This window comes from Pelodiscus sinensis, chromosome 32 (genome assembly GCF_052426305.1).
Source record: "Pelodiscus sinensis isolate ZL-2025 chromosome 32, ASM5242630v1, whole genome shotgun sequence".
NCBI lineage: Eukaryota > Metazoa > Chordata > Testudines > Trionychidae > Pelodiscus > Pelodiscus sinensis.
In genome coordinates this window covers 958740-976391 of record NC_143083.1, presented here as the reverse complement: position 1 = coordinate 976391, position 17652 = coordinate 958740, and the positions used below count along the sequence as shown (strand labels likewise).

The 17652-nt window shown below is 44.3% G+C and overlaps 1 protein-coding gene across 3 annotated transcripts in view; it reads left to right on the top strand.

Moving 5' to 3' along the window:
* The window catches only part of CPAMD8 (C3 and PZP like alpha-2-macroglobulin domain containing 8), a 169754-nt gene that overhangs the window by 80290 nt on the left and 71812 nt on the right, over positions 1–17652 (top strand). For all 3 annotated transcript variants that reach the window (XR_012896754.2, XM_075903346.2, XM_075903344.2), the window contains exons 19-25: positions 155–217; positions 7681–7912; positions 9014–9167; positions 10203–10345; positions 13285–13336; positions 16074–16372; positions 16875–17100. Coding sequence is in view for 2 of the 3 variants with exons in the window: in XM_075903346.2 (XP_075759461.2) it covers positions 155–217; positions 7681–7912; positions 9014–9167; positions 10203–10345; positions 13285–13336; positions 16074–16372; positions 16875–17100 (1169 nt within the window). In the remaining variant the exon portion in view is untranslated. The remainder of the gene's footprint in view (positions 1–154; positions 218–7680; positions 7913–9013; positions 9168–10202; positions 10346–13284; positions 13337–16073; positions 16373–16874; positions 17101–17652) is intronic.

Here is a 17652-nt window from a genome sequence, read left to right as displayed (position 1 = left end):
TCTGTCGACAGAGAGGTGTAGTCAAGACACAGCCTAATTGTGTTTATTACCATGCTTCTGAGTTCAAGTGATGGCATTAATAGCTTTATTCTTTTGTTGTAACCTTTTGTCTCATTAAAATAGTTTTATTCTGAAGATTTGTTTCTTGTCTTAGAGCAGAGAAGAAAAAAAGAACATTCTTCCCTGAAACATGGATTTGGCACTGCTTGAATATCAGGTATCTATGGGGAACTTTTCTGTTGGTATCTGTGGTTTATTTTTCTAAACAGTCCTGTGAAGACTTTTGTTTACCTAGAGACATGTCCCTACATGACAACTCTCTGCCCGCATAACCCTTTTTACAACCATATCCGTTTTTACCTTACTTTCCCATTCTTTATAACAGTTCACCTAATCTTGAAGCTTACTCCCACACCAGACACCATAACTGTCTGTGACAGCACTGTCTCACCATAGCATCTCACCATGGTGTCATTAACAGAGGATTCTAACTGCAGAGAGTAAACAGGCACTGCAACCACTGGCTGTTATGTAGACTGGCATCTAGTAGTGCCAGTGGCCAGCCCAATTTGTAGATATATCTGGGATTTAATCTCTGGTGAAATCTAGTAGTTTTACTCGTGACATTGTTTGTTGTATAATGACATCTCTGTGGATCACATGTGAAAGTTGTTTACTATAAAGTTGTGCTACACTTGTCAAAATATTGTCTGAGCCACTGGTGACCTGCAGAATACTTTGCTGATGATCTACACAGCACTATGAGATCACATGGTACTAAATTTTTGTTTCCATTTGTTAACCCGTGTTAAACATGTTTCAGCTTTATTTTAAGTACTCCCCTAGTACTAGTTCTGCATGTGAGCAATTGTTGCAGTTGCCACAGGAATGATATGCAAATGTGAATATGAGCAGGGATGATCTTTCTTATCGTTAATGTGGTGAGAGATTTCCATGACACAAACTCTCTACCAGGATGTGGTCCACCCTATCAGGATGCCTGGAGTGGTGTGAGCCTTGAAAATATGTGAGCAGCAAGAGGGGGCGTGGAACAATGTTTATAGTGCGGATGCTGAGAGACATTGAATCAAATTGTAATACAGTGGAAACCCCTTCAAACCAGGATGCTGCAGCACACACACACCTTCCCTGCCCTTCTAGTTCCAGCACCTATGGGCAGCACTGAGCATCTCAAAGGAGGAAATAAGTAATGTCTTTTTTAGGAAATTTTAGGAAAATTCTTCTGCTCATCCACCAGGATGAGCAGGGTCACGGAAGTTCATTTTCAAGGTTCCCATGGATTACAGTGACAAGGAGTTGAAAATAATGTGTTTTTAATTTTTGCTAGTTTCTGTGTGTGATGTGTTGAGATACGGCTTGGACAGCTGTGTCTCTAAAGTCTGTGTTCAATTTCGCTAAGCTCTACAATGATTTTGTGTGTCATCCTACTAGTGCACAAAGCTCTCCCTTTCACTTTCCATTTTGTGTAGAGCTGTCTCCAAAATAATCCAAACTCATTGGTCAATAAATTACAGTCTGTTTCTGGCACAATCATTGCCACAAATATTAATAAATATATGACTAATCCCTCCCAGAAGCAGCAAAGCTTGGAACAGTAAATGCTAGGCAGATTTTCAAGGGCTTCTTCCAAGTTTGCAAGCAAACTCACTCCCAGTAAATGGTATAAATTAAATTTGACAGGAATTTGCAGCAAGTGTATTCAAATCTGTTCAATTGAGCATGAAATATGCTTTGTAAAAATGCCCAAAGAATTCCAGAAGTGCCTATTTGTCTCAGCCTGCTGACGCCTAATTAATTGTAAGGGGGGAATTATGGAATAAAAGTTGCAGCTTGCATTGTCTCTAACTCCTTTCACTATAAATAATTTAGTTGGGCACTGTCTGATTTCCACTCCCTTGAATATAAAGAATTTTTTCTTCTATTATTTATAATTAAAATATATCCTTATTTTAAAAGAAACTATGTTGAATGCCACCTTCCCAAGCTGATTCTAAAAATTCCTAGAGCCTAGTTGAAGTGTCTAATGGCTGCAAATAGGTGTATATCTTGGCCCCTTGCCCAGAAGAGTAAGTGCCCTCATGTGTGAAAATAATACATTAATGCCAGTTATGGGCTGAAATCCCAGTGGAAAGAACATCAGCTGCAACAAATTGTCTGGTTAAAGAGACTGGAATGCTGCCAGCTCTGAAGCTGGGACTCACTTACACTGATTCTCCGGGGCTATAATTTGTGTTGCAGAAGGCATCAACTTTTCAGATCTTACTATGTTTGCAAACTTTGTATTCGCTGTTAAGAAGATAATATATTTGAAAGAGGTTAAAATAATATGGAGCTGCTGAGCCAAGTGGGAAAAAAAAGTGTTTTACTTTTCCTCCCTTAGATAGATAGGACAACTCTCCAGGCTTTAAATATTGGTCTTCATGCAATGATGCTATCCCCATCTCTGATGAGCATTCTCAATGGATCCATTGCCTGGAGGAATCCCATATGCCCCACAAGTGTCCTCATTGCACTAAGCTCAAAGCCCAAGCTTGCAGAGACAGGGACCTACATCTCAGGCTCATATTACTTGAAAAATCCCTTCATCCAGCCTTGGACCAGAGCCTGAATCTGAAACCCTTTAGCCCACGAGGGAAAAGAAATCTCCAAAGAAGTGCGTCTCTTTAGTGCCACAGAAAGTTCCTCTGGTGAAACAGTGCTCTCTGACTGCTTAGATGGTGATGCCTTCTGCCATGCTGCCTTTTAGCACATATGACACGCTGATCATCTCCGGCGCCATCTACTCTGCTACTAACCCTGGTACTCACCAACTCTGTACTGAGGTTACAGGCTTCCAATTTGCATGCCTCACAGAATACAGCACTGTCCAGCACCAACAGTGCAAGCACTGCATCCAACACCTGCTGTTACTGCCATGTCTGACACCGGCACCGCAGAGGCACCACCAGTCTCCCTGTTGTGGTTGGCACCAATATAACCCATGGCACCACAGATTATCTCAGTTCAGCCACCCACAGTACCATCTTCTCCAGTATCTCAATACACTCACCACCAGGTCCTATCAGAGGGCCATTTGGCCTGGGCCCCAGGAGACAAAAGGGGCCTCACATTTTGACATTTTTCTACCAAGTCATTTCTTTTTATTATAGACCTTGCAGTTATAAAGAGACAACAAAAGAAGCTATGTATACCTGCAAAAAATTATTTAAATAATTGTGGGACCTTGGGTCTTCACCAATTTTTCGATCCCATATGAGGTTTCATCTGTATGTCTGGAGACTGGCATAGCTTCTGTGATTAGTGATTCTATGTAATGAAACACTGTTCACAGTCTTTGCATAGTTTAGAGGTTTTGAAAGTCATAATTCATTCTGTTACTGTAAAATGATTTTGTTTGGTCTGAGGGTGAGTTTAACATTTAAATTAGATGTTTATCTCTGCATGGGAAGTTTTTCAGATTCCTTTTTTTTTCCTTATGTGTCATTTTATGTGTCAGGGCTGTTCCCCACTCTGGCACTTGGAGTGCAGAAGGTGGGTGCTTGTAAAAGACCTTGAATACCTTGCTTCTGTAGGCTCTATTTACTACCCCCTTCTCCCCCCCCAAAAAAAAACAAACCTTCCCAGAATCATAGATGGCTCTGGAAAATAAGCTGCCACCATCAAGTGATTTAAACCCTGAAAAAACAGGAAGGAACACTTGAATTCCTTCCCCAAGGGTACCCCAAGCTCTTTTGCCACAAGAGAGTTTGAAAAAAGAAAAAAAGGACAGAAAACAAACTATATATCTGATAGCTGACCTCTTAGACTAGGCAGACACACATGCACACAGACCTCCTGTTACCTTCCAGGACACAAGAATCAAATCATCACCTTAAAAAAGGTGACTTTATTAAGAAAACAAAAAGATGTAAAGCATACTTGATTGCTAGGTGTTACAGAGCAACTATGAAGAACAAATTAAAAACACAGAGAACATAGTATCTCTGGGTACAGCTTAAATAGTGAATGGTGGGGAGAGCACATGGATTTTGCACAGAGAAACTTAACCAACCAAAACAAAGAAAAATATCCTGATCACAACTAAATACACATTTTTCCTTATTTACGTATGATCCTTTTATGGTCCAGTCCATTTCCATGCCCCAAATTCCATGGAGGCACGGTATTTCTGATTACCTCATCTGCTTTCTCCAGCCCTTAACTTAGTATTTTCACACACAAAGAAAGCAGTCAAGTGATCTGTATACAGTTCAGATTTCAGTACTATATCCCATTGGTTCTTCTGGCCATCTTGCTATCTACCTGAGTTTAACCCTTTAGTCACCAGGTGCTGGCCAGCATTCCTCTTATCCATCACAGTATACAATAATCATATCAGACTCAGGTATAAGCTACCTCTTCATCCAATTTTAGATTAACTTTTAAAAGCTTTTTGTGATGATAAACTTTTAATTCTGGTTGTTTAAAAAACTTTATAACTAATCTGGCAATTGCCCCGTGTTTGTATTCATAATAACGCACCAGTTATTAGTGGAATTTAATAAGAGGTACATGTCAGCAGATGAGATTTCAAGACTTTGAAATAAAGCTATAAGGGCCATAGTAAATAACAACCCCAAACCATCATATATATAGTAGCCCATTGTCTGTGAGTCTGTAACGCTGACATACACGGCCACACTCCCTGACAGTGTATGTCAGCACTCCGCCCCCCCTTCCCCTCTCTCCATGGCAGTTCGGCTGAGCGCTGCACCGCTCAGCTGTGCCCCGGCGGGGGAGTAAGTGGTGGCACATATGGGGAGCACGGACCCCAAACAGCCGCTTGCTGCCCCGCCGGGGCCCAGCTGAGCGGTGCAGCGTGCCATGGAGGGAGAGGGAGGGGAAGGGGGACGGGGCGCCACGCAGGGAGGGGAAGAGAGGTGGAGCTGGCCGGAAGGGGGGTGGGAAGCAGAGCTGGGAGGGATCGGGGGCTGGAGGGGCGGATGGGGGGGCCCGGAGGAAGGCGGGAGGGAAGCAGCACTGCCGGGAGGGAGGAAAGGGTGTCCGGGTAGCCATGGGGTTGGCTGGCAGGAAGAGGGGGCGGGAAGCAGAGCTGGGGGGGGATCGAGGGCTGTGGGGCTGGACGGGAGGAGGGGGGCGGGAAGCAGATCTGACGGAGGGAGGATGCAGCCACTAGCCACAGCCGGACCCCAAACGGCCGCTTGCCGCCGCGTGCTCCCTGGCCGCGGCTCAGCTGAGTGGCGCTGGCACTGCGACGCTCAGCTGAACCCTGGTGGGACAGGAAGGGGGGCAGGGCGGTGATGTACACAGCCGGGGGCAGGGCCGTGTATGTCACTGCCCCCCTTTCCTTCTCCCGCCGTGGTGCTGAGTGGTGCACCCCCCAGCCAGGCCACCACGGGGGGGGGGGGAACGGTGACATATACAGCCCCGCCCCCGGCCATGTACGTCCCTGCCCCGCCTCCTCCGCGGCGGCCCAGCTGAGCATGCAGCAACACTCAGCCGAGCTGCCACGGAGGGAGGGGAAGGGGGCGAGGCGGTGATGTACACAGCCAGGGGGCGGGGCAGTGTACGTCACTGCCCCCTTCCCCTCCCACTGTGGCACTCAGCTAAGTGCTGTACCCCTCAGCCGAGCCACCAGGGGAGCCAGCAGCGCAAAGGGCTGTTTGGGCTCCCCTGGGGTGGGAGGGGAAGGGAGGACGGTGACATACACGGCCCCGCCCCCGGCCATGTACGTCACCCCCCCGCCGCCCTCCTCCTTTGTGGCAACCCGGTTGAGCACTCAGACAAGTGCCACGGCGGGAGGGAAGGGGAAGGGGGCAGGGAGAGAGAGGCAGGAGAAGAAGGAGAAGAGAAAGGGAGAGTGAGAGGCAGGAGGGGGAGAAGAGAATGAAAGAGATGGAGAGAGAGGCAGGAGGCGGAGGAGAGCTGAGAGAGAGGGGAGGGGGCAGTAGGAGGTGAGAGAGAGAGAGAGAGAGAAACAGAGCAAGAGAGCTCAGGAGAGAAGACCTGAAAATCCCGTCTTATGACGGGCTAATTGGCTAGTTATTATATAATATTCATTGTGAAGTATATACAATTAAAATTTTGTGTAACCAATAGCCTTTAGCAAATTAATTTATTGCGTATTACTGTGTTTTAAAAGAACCCCTTTATAAAAATGAAGCGAAGATTTGAAAGCAGTGCAAGCAAGAGATGGCAAAAGCAACAGAATAAAGCAGCAGTTAAGAGTTTAAAGCCAATAACATCATTTCTCATAGAAAAGATGCCTCAGCCATTAGATGGTGACCATACTGACAGTGGCACTTCCAGTTCTGATGGTGAAAACTTTGTACCCACAAATGACATTTCAATGCCACCGGCTTAAAATGAGGAGGTCATTAATCAAGACACAGAAATGCCAACAGTAGCAATAGATGTAGAATCTACACTTGATTTATAGACTGTGCAGGCAGAAAATGAGGATCTTGGAGATGCTGCACAGCAAGAGCAAGAACTTATGACTAGCACAGGACACAGTGTAACAACAATGGCATCAGAACCTGATATTGGTCTTCTTGATAAGAACAATGTTGCTTAAATGCAGTCATTTCTCAAAGTTATTTTTAGATTCCAAGTAATATACTGAAAGATGCTGAAAATCATGCTTTTTCCACTTGTCTGCTGGCAAAAACTCTTCAAATTGAGAGATCTACACAAGAGACTAGCTCTGCTAGAGCATGGAAAAGCAGGCTCCACACTGTGTACTCTGTTTCATTTTTAACAGTAATACTTTAAATGCATCAGTACTGTCTGATACATCCAGTTGAAGCATCAGAGGTTAAAGGAAGTTGAAAGACTGAACACCTGCACATGAAACTTCAGTATTGCATAATAATAACTATGTTACATGGATATCAGCTAGCAGAGCAGCACTAGCTAACAGTTCAAATGAAAACTTACCCCTGAGTTAAATAAACACAGAAACTGGTAACTGGAAAAGCTCGTTGAGTGCATATTGAATGTCATTCTTTTTCTTTCTGAACGGGGATTGGCTTTGTTTGATTCCAGTCAATGTATCGGTGATCCTCCATCCAAATTTGAAGGCTTTTTAATGTTGTCCATGTGGATGAAGCTGCTAAAAATGATCCATGAAATTAATCTTGTAATTGAAGTGTGCATTGCTACATTGCGACAGCTGTTTGTCGGCTCAACGCAGCAGCCATGTAAATTTAAATGAAGCGGCGATTATTTAAATCGCCGCTTCATTTTCCTATGTCTGGTAGCCTAATCTACGTGCCTCTGGCGACAGAGGCATGTAGTCTAGACGTACCCTTAGTGTGGACGTGCTATTGAAAAATAGTTATTTTGGGAGTTATTCTTTCAAAGTAATTTATTTCAAAATAACCTACCTGGTAGTGCAGACATAGCCCTGGTGTGCAAAGCATAGCTGAAAGCCCTGACGCTCCTCCTAAGCTATATTATATTATATTATATTATATTATATTATATTATATTATATTATATTATATTATATTATATTATATTATATTATATTATATTATATTATGAGCTTGGATTGGGAGGGATTTCCCCAAAGTGTTAGCTCTGTAAGCTTCAGTTGTGTTCAGATATATCTCATTGAGTTGGACAGCCCAAATCCTTCCTTTATTCTTTTGGCAGTGATGTATCAGGAGAAGCACAGATGCATGTGGAAGTGCCTGACTCAATCACTACATGGATAACAGAGGCTGTGGGCCTGTCTGAGAAGAAAGGGCTGGGACTAGCCAAACAAACAGAACTGAAAACATTCAAATCCTTCTTCATCGATTTCACCCTGCCTTATCATGTCATTCGTGGGGAACAGACCAAAATCCCACTGACTGTCTACAATTACCTGGCTGTCTGCATAGAGGTAACAGCATTTGTAAACAATTTTTTACTCATTGCCGAGACACTGAATTTTCATCAAAGATCATGTTCCAGGCATAGTGGTTGCAAATTCATGGTAAATGAGGCATGTGGATGACATGAAGATGAATGCAATATAAATACCGAGAGAAAATACCGTATTTTCCGGCGTATAGGGCGACTGGGCGTATAAGACGACCCCCTATCTTTTTAATTAAAAGATAGGGTTTCATCTTATATCCCAGCGCCCCTCCGCCGCCTTTGCTCCCGGTGTCCCTGGTCTGCTGGAGATGGTCCCCAGCAGACCAGAGGCACCGGGAGCAAAGCCGCCAGGAGCGCCTGGGCTTCCCCCCGCCCCCAGCCCCTCCGCGGCTTTGAAAGCCTCGGGGAAGCCGGCGGGGGGGGCATCCCAGGCGCGCATGGGCTGCCCCCCCCGCCGGAGCCCCTCCGCGGCTTTGAAAGCCTCGGGGGAGCCGGCGGGGGGGCATCCCAGGCGCGCATGGGCTGCCCCCCCTCCGGAGCCCCTCCCCGCGGCACGGAGGGGCTCCAGAGGGGGGGCAGCCCATGCGCGCCTGGGATGCCCCGCCGCCGGCTTCCCCCGAGGCTTTCAAAGCCGCGGAGGGGCTCCGGCGGGCGGGCAGCCCATGCGCGCCTGGGATGCCCCGCCGCCGGCTTCCCCCGAGGCTTTCAAAGCCGCGGAGGGGCTCCGGCGGGGGGGCATCCGGCGTACAAGACGACCCCCGATTTTTGGGGGATGTTTTTTAACTTCAGAGGTCGTCTTGTACGCCGGAATATACGGTAATATTAGTTTGACTGTTGGTGAAAGCAGTTGCTTTACTTATTTACTTTTGACAAATGCAACATCCCAAATGTCCTTTTAACACTTTAAAAGCCAAATAGTGAAAAGGTCTTTAGAAGACTCAGAAAAATCTCATTAAAGTATGGGACAAACTTGATTCTTAGTGAGAACATTGCTTTAAGTAATTTCCAGAGATGACATACCTGCTATGGATGGACATCTGAGAAGCTCTCTTTTGTAAACCTAGCCCTTTTTCAAATTATCACAAGTCAGATTTTCATCAAATGCAATTCAATATTTTCACAGGTTCATGTGAAGATTTCAGTTCCAAAAGGCATAAAGTTTGTTGGACATCCTGGGAAACACCATCTGACAAGAAAGAAGTGTGTGGCCCCTGGGAAGGCCAAACCCACGTCCATAGTCTTGTCCTTCAGTGAGCTTGGATTGAGCAACATCACAGGTACTTTAGAGTTACAACCCCATCAGTGCTGGAGTACCTGATGGAATTTTGCAGAGCATTCCTCTTCTCCTCACTGAAGAAGATCCCCTCAGGTTCAGGGCTGGCTGAGTCATTCACAGTGAATAATTCTTAATGAAAAATTAACCATTTTTTTCTATTTCTGATCTAATCCCAAATGTCTATAAATGGATCCTTGTCACAGGTCACAGGTCAAGCACTCATTGCCACAGTGCCTTCCACTGATCACCCAGGGAATCATCTCTCCCAACTCTGGGTTTTGGTGGCTGGTCGGTGTCTGTCTCTCTGCAGCCCTAGTACCCTCAGGCCTTGCCCCAGATCCTGCAGCCTGGCAGTGAGGTCAAGCGAGAGCTCCCCAGCCCTGTGTGCCTTTTCCTAGCACTGCTCTGTCTCAGGAAGCCTCTAACTTCCCTGGCAGCCAGGTCCCTCCTGCTCCGGTGGAGCAAAAGTCTGTTCTCCTCCATTTCAGGAACCCTTATTTATATAGCTCTAGCTGGGCCCTAATTGATTGTACAGTCCTCAGCTGTGGGTTTCATCATCTCAGTCCTCTCACTGGATTTTAACCCTAATAGAGCTAGTGTGGGGCATAATCCTATAAAAGAATTCACTGAGGAGTTTGTGTGAACAAACTTCAGGCTATTCCCTTTGACTTCATTATTTCTTATTTGTAATGTCTGTTCGCCAGTTGTTTTGCATTGTTACTGATTGGTCGATTGAAAATTGAAAATAGGAAGCTAATGAATAATCCATAATTCTGTATATCCATTCAGGCAAATAATCATTGGTGTGAAAATTCATAAATCGTTTAGGATTGACTTTCCCCAATATCCAGAAGTTGTCCAAATAGTTATGGACTAAGAATAAAATGACCACACAAGTAATAGTGACTTTAGTTATAGAATACTTGATGTGATCTCTACTCAGTTTAGAGTGATCCTGAAGTGAGAAATGTTTTTAAGATGTTGACAATCTTACTACATTTAAATCTCTTCTTCCTTTCTTCTTTCTTTTACCTAGCAAAAGCATTTGCTTATGGTGGAACAAACTGCTGCCAGGAAGGGATGCAAATCCTGAAGAATAGCAAACACTCAGAAGACATTTACTTGGACAAAAGAACCCCAGTTGGGATAGACTATGTCCGTAGTAGTGTTGTTATTGAGGTAAGAGGACATGACTCCATAAATAAAATTGGTGTCACTGAACAGTTCAGTGAAACTTTTAGTTTAGTCAAAACTAAATGAATCATAAGGAATTTCAAGATAAGGCAAAACCAGGGGACTGTGCCACATGATGACAGATGAGATTAATTTAAAACCTTTTTGTGACTTGGATCAAATTGTTCCTTCTGATGTGGATTAGCTTGCATTTTTCAACTATTGTTATTACATTACTGCACTGCTGAGATTTCACAACTGAAGCCACGCCTCCTCTTACGGAAGGATCGATGCTCTGGCTGTCGATTTTCTGGTGTTCAATTCAGCTTGTCTAGTAAAGACTCACTAAATTGAACACTGAGTGCTAGTACTCCTTGCTATTGTGAGGAGTAAAGGAAATTGATGGGAGCATTTCTCCCGTCAATCTCCCGCTGTGGAGACAGCACCTAACTCAGCTTAAGGTACATTGACACCAGCTATGTTATTGTTGTAGCTGAAACTATTTACCTTAAGCCAACCTTCCACCAGCAGTATAAACCTGACCTGAGATTGAGATGTCATTGTGCTGGGAGTAAGATACAGACTCTGCCTCAAACATTTTACAACAAAAAGAATATGGGTGAAAGAAAGGATTGCAACCGAGCTGGAGGCTACTGTAAGGTGGGTGCATAACTGGCTAGATAACCGTTCTCAAAGAGTGGTTATTAATGGAGGGGCAGAACAAGTGGGGTTCTGCAGGGGTCTGCTCTGGGACCAGTTCTGTTCAATATCTTCATCTTTGATTTAGATGATGGCATAGAGAACACGATTATTAAGTTTATAGATTATACCAAGCTCAGAGACGTTGCCAGGGATAGGGTCAAAATTAAAAATGATCTGGACAAACTGGAGAAATGGTCTGAGGTAAACATGTTGAAGTTTAATAAGGACAAAGGCAATGTCCTCCACTTAGGAAGGAACAATCAGTTTCACACTTACATTGAAAAAGGAATGTAAATGAAGCCGATTGAAAATTCAAATGAAGCACAGATTAACAAATCTTTCACTTCATTTGCATAATTGCATGAGAGCGCTTTTCGGAAAAGTGTTTTTCGAAAAAGAAACTGCAGTCTAGATGGGGTTCTTTCGGAGAAAAAACCAAACCTTTTTCAAAAGAACCCGTACTCCTGAAAAAATGAGATGTGAAACTTTTAGTTAGTCAAAACCAAATGAATCATAAGGAATTTTAAGGTAAGGTGATCTAGCAAAGCCTTTTTTGAAAGAAAGCCTTTTTCAAAAGAACCCTGTCTAGACTACAGTTTCTTTTTCAAAAAACCCTTTTTCGAAAAAGCACTCTTGCGCGATTATGCAAATGAAGGTGCGAGATTTGTAAATCTGTACTTAATTTGAATTTTCGATCAGCTTCATTTACATTCCTCTTTCGAAAGAGGAATGTAGTTTAGACATAGCCATACAGAATGGGAAGTGATTGTCTAGGAAGGAGTACTGCTGAAAGGGATTTAGGGGTCAGAGTGGACCACAAGCTAAACATGAGTCAACAGTGTAACATTGTTGCAAAAAAGCAAACATGATTCTGGGATGCATTAACAATTTAATGTGAGCAAGACACAAGAAGTCGCTCTTCTGATCTAATCTGTGCTGTTTAGGCCCCAATTAGAGTATTATGTCCAGTTCTGGACACCTCATTTCAAGAAGGATGTGGAGAAATTGGAGAAGGTCCAGAGAAGAGCAACAAAAATGATTAAAGGTCTAGAAAACATGACCTACAAGGGAAGACTGAAAGAATTGGGCTTGTTTCGTTTGTAAAAGAGAAGACTGAGAGGTGACATGATAGCAGTTTTCAAGTATCTAAAAGGGTGTTACAAGGAGGAGGAAGAAAAATTGTTCTCCTTGGCCTCCGAGGATAGGACAAGAAGCAATGGGCTTGAATTGCAGCAAGAGAGGTTTAGGTTGTACATTAGGAAAAACTTCCTTTCAGGGTGCTTACCCACTGGAATAAATTACCTAGGGGGGTTGTGAAATCTCCATCACTGAAGATATCTAAGGCTAGGTTAGACAGACACCTGTCAGAGATGATCTAGACCAGTGTTTCTCAACCAGTGGTACAAGTACCCTTAGGGGTACTCATGAGACATCTAGGGGGATACATTAACACAACTGAAATTTGGAGAAAACTTTTGTTTTAAGTTTTACAGCGCTTTATTATTTTTGTACTTTTTACACCCCAAAATTTAATCACCTGCCTGGCTAAGATTAAGTTGTTTAAACAAATGTGTGTGTCTGAAAACTATAGGTACTGGGGGTACTTATATATATATATATATATATATATAAAAAGGGGTATTTTATTTTTTAAAAAGATTGAGAAACACTGATCTAGACAGTGCTTGCTTGGTCTTGCTGTGAGGGCAGGGGACTGGACTCAATGACCTCTAAAGGTCTTTTCCAGTTCTATGATTATTATCAATATTTTTTAGAAGAGATTAAGTGACTTATTCAATATCACTTGGGGAATCTATGGTGGAATTAGGACTTGAGCCCAGGCCCCCTGTATTCCAATCCACTGCATTAATCACAAGGCCCTGAAGTCAAGCACAGTGAACTGAGTTTTGCAGGGTCATCCATAGCACCTTTTTAACAATATATAAATACTTACTATCCTTCCATAAGACAGATAATTCAGTGATTGAAATTTACTTTTTGTTTGCAGCTCAGTCACTAAGTATAAAACTCTGAAGCTTGAATGCTTGAAGTGCCTAAATCCATATTTAGGTACATTTGAAGGCAATGACTATCCATAATATATCTGCCTGATAACAGGGCCAACAAAATGTCATGTTTTATAATGGGTCTTCAATGCTGTAGGGCATTTATAACAAAAAATAAATGGTGGTCATTGTGAATCCAAATGCTTATTTTCCTAATGGATTTCTGCCTTTGTGTAGCCAGAGGGATTATCCAGAGAATATACCTACAGTGTGTTCTTCTGCCCTAATGGTAAGTTTGTGGATTGAGTAGAATATGACAAAGTTTTGCCCCCCCCCCATGTCGTGGGGCAATCACACCCCATCCCCTTTGGGGGGTGAGTGCCGGGTCTCTGAGGCCCCTCGGGGGTGCTCAAACCCACATGTGTACCAGTTTGGGTAAAGGGGGTTCTGTGCCTCCCCTTCTGACTGTACACATGCCTTATCCCAGGCTGTAAGTCCTGTGACTTCAATCATTAACAAAGCCCTCCTTCCATAGGGCAGTGCAGCCCAATGGCCAGAATTAATAACCCTGCCTTTTTCACACAGGCCAATGTGGCCAAGCAGCCTGAATCAATAGCAAAGGTCTCTTCCCGCAGGGCAATGTTGCCTAGTGGCCAGAGTCAATAGCAAAGCTCACTTCCCAGAGGGCAGCATGGCCTAGCAACCATTAACACCTTTTTGAAGGGTAGTTTTGCCTAGCAGCCAGTGTCCATAATGATACCCCTCTTTCTCGGCAGTGTGGCCTAAAAGTCAGAGTCTGTAATCACACCCCTGTCTCTCGGGGCAGCATGGCCTAATAGCTAGGTTCAATAGCAACACTCCCTTCCTGCAGGGTGGTGTGGACTATCAGTCAGTGTCACTAGTAATGCCCTTTTCCTAAAGGGCAGTGGAGTCCCAAGGCCCTGTCAGCGGTGGAGTGGCCCACCACTCAGCAGGAAATCCCACTGACACATGCCAAGTTCCTGGGGTACAACTCCCTGCTCTAGGCTACTTCCTACCAGTCTCTCTGGTGCAGCTGCTCCTCAGCTATTCCCTCTGGACTGCGGGCTTCTGCTGCCATTCCCCACTGAGGGTATGTCTACACTACCAGCCTAGTTCGAACTAGGGTGCTAATGTAGGCAACCGGAGTTGCAAATGAAGCCCGGGATTTGAATTTCCCGGCCTTCATTTGCATATTGCCGGGCGCCGCCATTTTTAAATGTCCGCTAGTTCGGACTCCGTGCCCGCGGCTACACGCGGCACGGAGTAGGTAGTTCGGACGAGGCTTCCTATTCCGAACTACCGGTACACCTCATTCCACGAGGAGTAACGGTAGTTCGGAATAGGAAGCCTAGTCCGAACTACCTAGTTTGTGCCGTGTGTAGCCACGCGGCACGGAGTCCAACCTAGCTGACATTTAACAATGGAGGCGCCCGGCTTTATGCAAATGAAGCCCGGGAAATTCAAATCCCGGGCTTCATTTGCAACTCTGGTTGCCTACATTACCACCCTAGTTCGAACTAGGCTGGTAGTGTAGACAGACCCTGAGTGGTTTCCTCATCTTGGTCTGTCTGTGGCTCCTCCTCAGGAGCCATGACAGCACCTCCTTCCTTGGCAGTAGTCAGACTAGACTGAGCTACACCACAGGCGTTTATATTTGGCTGCCAGCTAAAGCATGCCCAACAAGGGTGTGAGGGCAGGGCCTTCTCACACAGGTAACCAGGTTTAACCCTTGCAGCCTCAGTGTGGGGTTGGTACACTCCATCACTCCCCTCCCCAATTTAAGTTACGAATAGAAACATGTTGTTTTACTCTTGGAAAAACTTCATTTGTTTCCATCTTTTATGTAGGAAAATCAGTAACATTTCTATCCCATCTATGACTGATGGGGGCTTACACCAGTGTTCCCCCTATGATTTTCCATCCATAAGCGGAGTGAGTTTTGTCTTGTGTGCCAACAATGAGGTCATGTACGCTTGTTCGGATGTGTGCCACTGTGGCACCCACCAGTGGCGCGCCTCCCCAAGAGACTCGCCCAGGTAGCGCTGCCATATGGTTGCAGCTGGCCCCAGCCACCAGAGGAGTCTCCCTTTCCCCCGCACCTTGAAGCTGTCAGAGTATCCCCATTGCTCCCACCATGTGGCCCCCCCAGCCCACAGACACAGCTCCAGGTCTGGCCCCAATGGGGCTGCTGGAGAAGCCACCACCTACACGCAGCCCACATCTCCAGCCTGGGGAAGGGCTGAAACTAGGGTCAGGGCCTCATGGTGGATGCCCTGCTGCTCCTGGGTCGGGCAGCCGCTCTCCATGTGGCCCTGTCCCGAAACAGCTGATCATCCACTGTGCGGCTCTGGTGAGGAGGTGAGTGGGCCTCAAATTCTTGGGCGTGCACCTTAGAGGAAAAAATGGCTTACACCATGTACATTAAGCTATTGATTTCATACCTGACTGGCTAACTATGGACAATATTAATTAGCCAAATGCATCTGCAAATAAAAAGTGAACCACGCTTTCTTTATAAAACTAAGTGTTTTTGTATAGTGGACCACATCTGTGGCTAAGTTAGGCTGGAGTATATTTGAAAGTTGATTTTAAAATTCAGATTCAAAGTCCATGTATCCTTTCTGCCTGATGCAGATCAATTGGATTTGGCTACAGTAGCTAATGATGATACTAAACAAAGAGTCTTCCTGACCACTTAAATTGGGAGTTGAGAAATCATGTGTAGATTTCACAAGAAGTATATGTGGGTGCTTTGAACTAAAAAGTCCTGATTCTGTATTGTAAGGAATGCAAGAAAGGGGGAGCTAGTAAGGCACCCCTCTATCCACTCTGTTAGTTTGATTTGAGAGGCACTGGAGTGACAAATGGGTACTCATGGATTATGCAGCACAAAGGCCCATGGGTTTCAAGTTCAATCTTGGGTTATACTGGTTTTTATTAACAATTTTATGACCTCCTAAGTTAACATCAAGATCTAATTCTGATAATATTCCTTTTTTTACTAGAGAAAATTCACATTTCTACGCCTAACAAATACGAGTACCAGTATATACAGAAACCTGCCCAGATGACTCATTTCGATATTGCAGTGAAAGCACACAATGATGCCCATTTTGCTTTGTCCTCTGGGCCACATGACATGGCAGAGATGACTGAAATTGTAATTGGTGGGCATCAAAATGCTAAAACATGGATTTCTACAAGTAAAATGGGTGAGCCAGTTATCAGCACAGACACAGTTGGCATCCTCTCTTGGGATGAATTCCGGAGCTTCTGGATCAGCTGGAAAAATGGAATTATTCAGGTAGTGAATTTGGCTGTGGAACAACAGGCTTATGGTCTCTTTCTTCCTTAACAGCAAAAGTATTGTGGCACGTTTCCATTAGCCATGTTTTAGAAAGAAAGAGCCTAATTTCTGTTCCTTTTCTATATTACCTTTTTATTGGGCTGTTTTTATTAGAGCACTAGATTATATTTCAAAATGATTTTCTTTGTCATGTAGTGTCATGTCATGACCTTGGCACTTCAGCTTTAAAAATTATTATTAAGTGTATTTATCGTAATTGCTCCTGGTTGTGATCTGGATTGGGGAACACATGTCCAGCTGATCGATACACGTGGTAACTCTTTAACTGCCATTTAAATCGAGGGAAGGTTGGCTGTTTCATGTAATGTTCTCATGATGCAATTACAGGTTTGAGTCACTGAGTCCAAGACACACACCATAGATTTCCAAATGTAACAGGAGAGGCAGGTTTAACTTGCATATTCGTCCTGGAATTGGATGGTTTGTTTGTTCCTTTCAGGTTGGCCATGGTACTCAGATGCTAAATGAATCCATCATTGTGGAGTGGGCCATTTCCAGACAGCCTGAGGTGAAGTACATTGGCTTCTCCACAGGCTGGGGCTCAATGGGAGAGTTTAAAATCTGGAGAAAAGAAGAGACTGATGAAAATCACAATGAAGCATTTACCCTTGGAGTTCCCCACAACGTAATCCCAGGATCAGAAAGAGCTACTGCCTCAATAATAGGTACCAACTAAAGGGGCTTGGGGGTTCATAGAGATAAATGATGCAGACTAATATTTAAAAGTAACATGGACCAGGTAGGATAGTCATTACTAGTTATAATGCAAATAATATTACTTTCTGGAACTTGGAATGGTTTGCATTTCAGTTGGTGATTTGTACCCAGTCCGAGTTGACAGTGATGTAAAGTTGTTACCATCTGGTGGTTCTTCAGTAGCCTCTATGACAAGAGAGGATAGTACTCGGTGGAAATGTATACACAAAATCATCACAATCAGAAACTGCAGTAACTAGCTGTCTTGTTGGTTGTTTTAGCTGGTTAGCCAAGGAATTATTGAGCCCTGGAGACTGAAATTTCCTTTACTCCAAGGGAAACCCTACATGGCTAAAACTGATTTTAGGGGGTTCTGAGTTTATATCAAGGTTTGATGTTCCTGCAAGTGTTAATCTGATGGAAATCAGTATGGCTTATTGGGTTTGTGCTGTTACAGTTGTGAGTAAACCTTAATTGGTCATTCAGGTTCCTCCTTCCTCAGTCTTGTACATTTAGAAAAT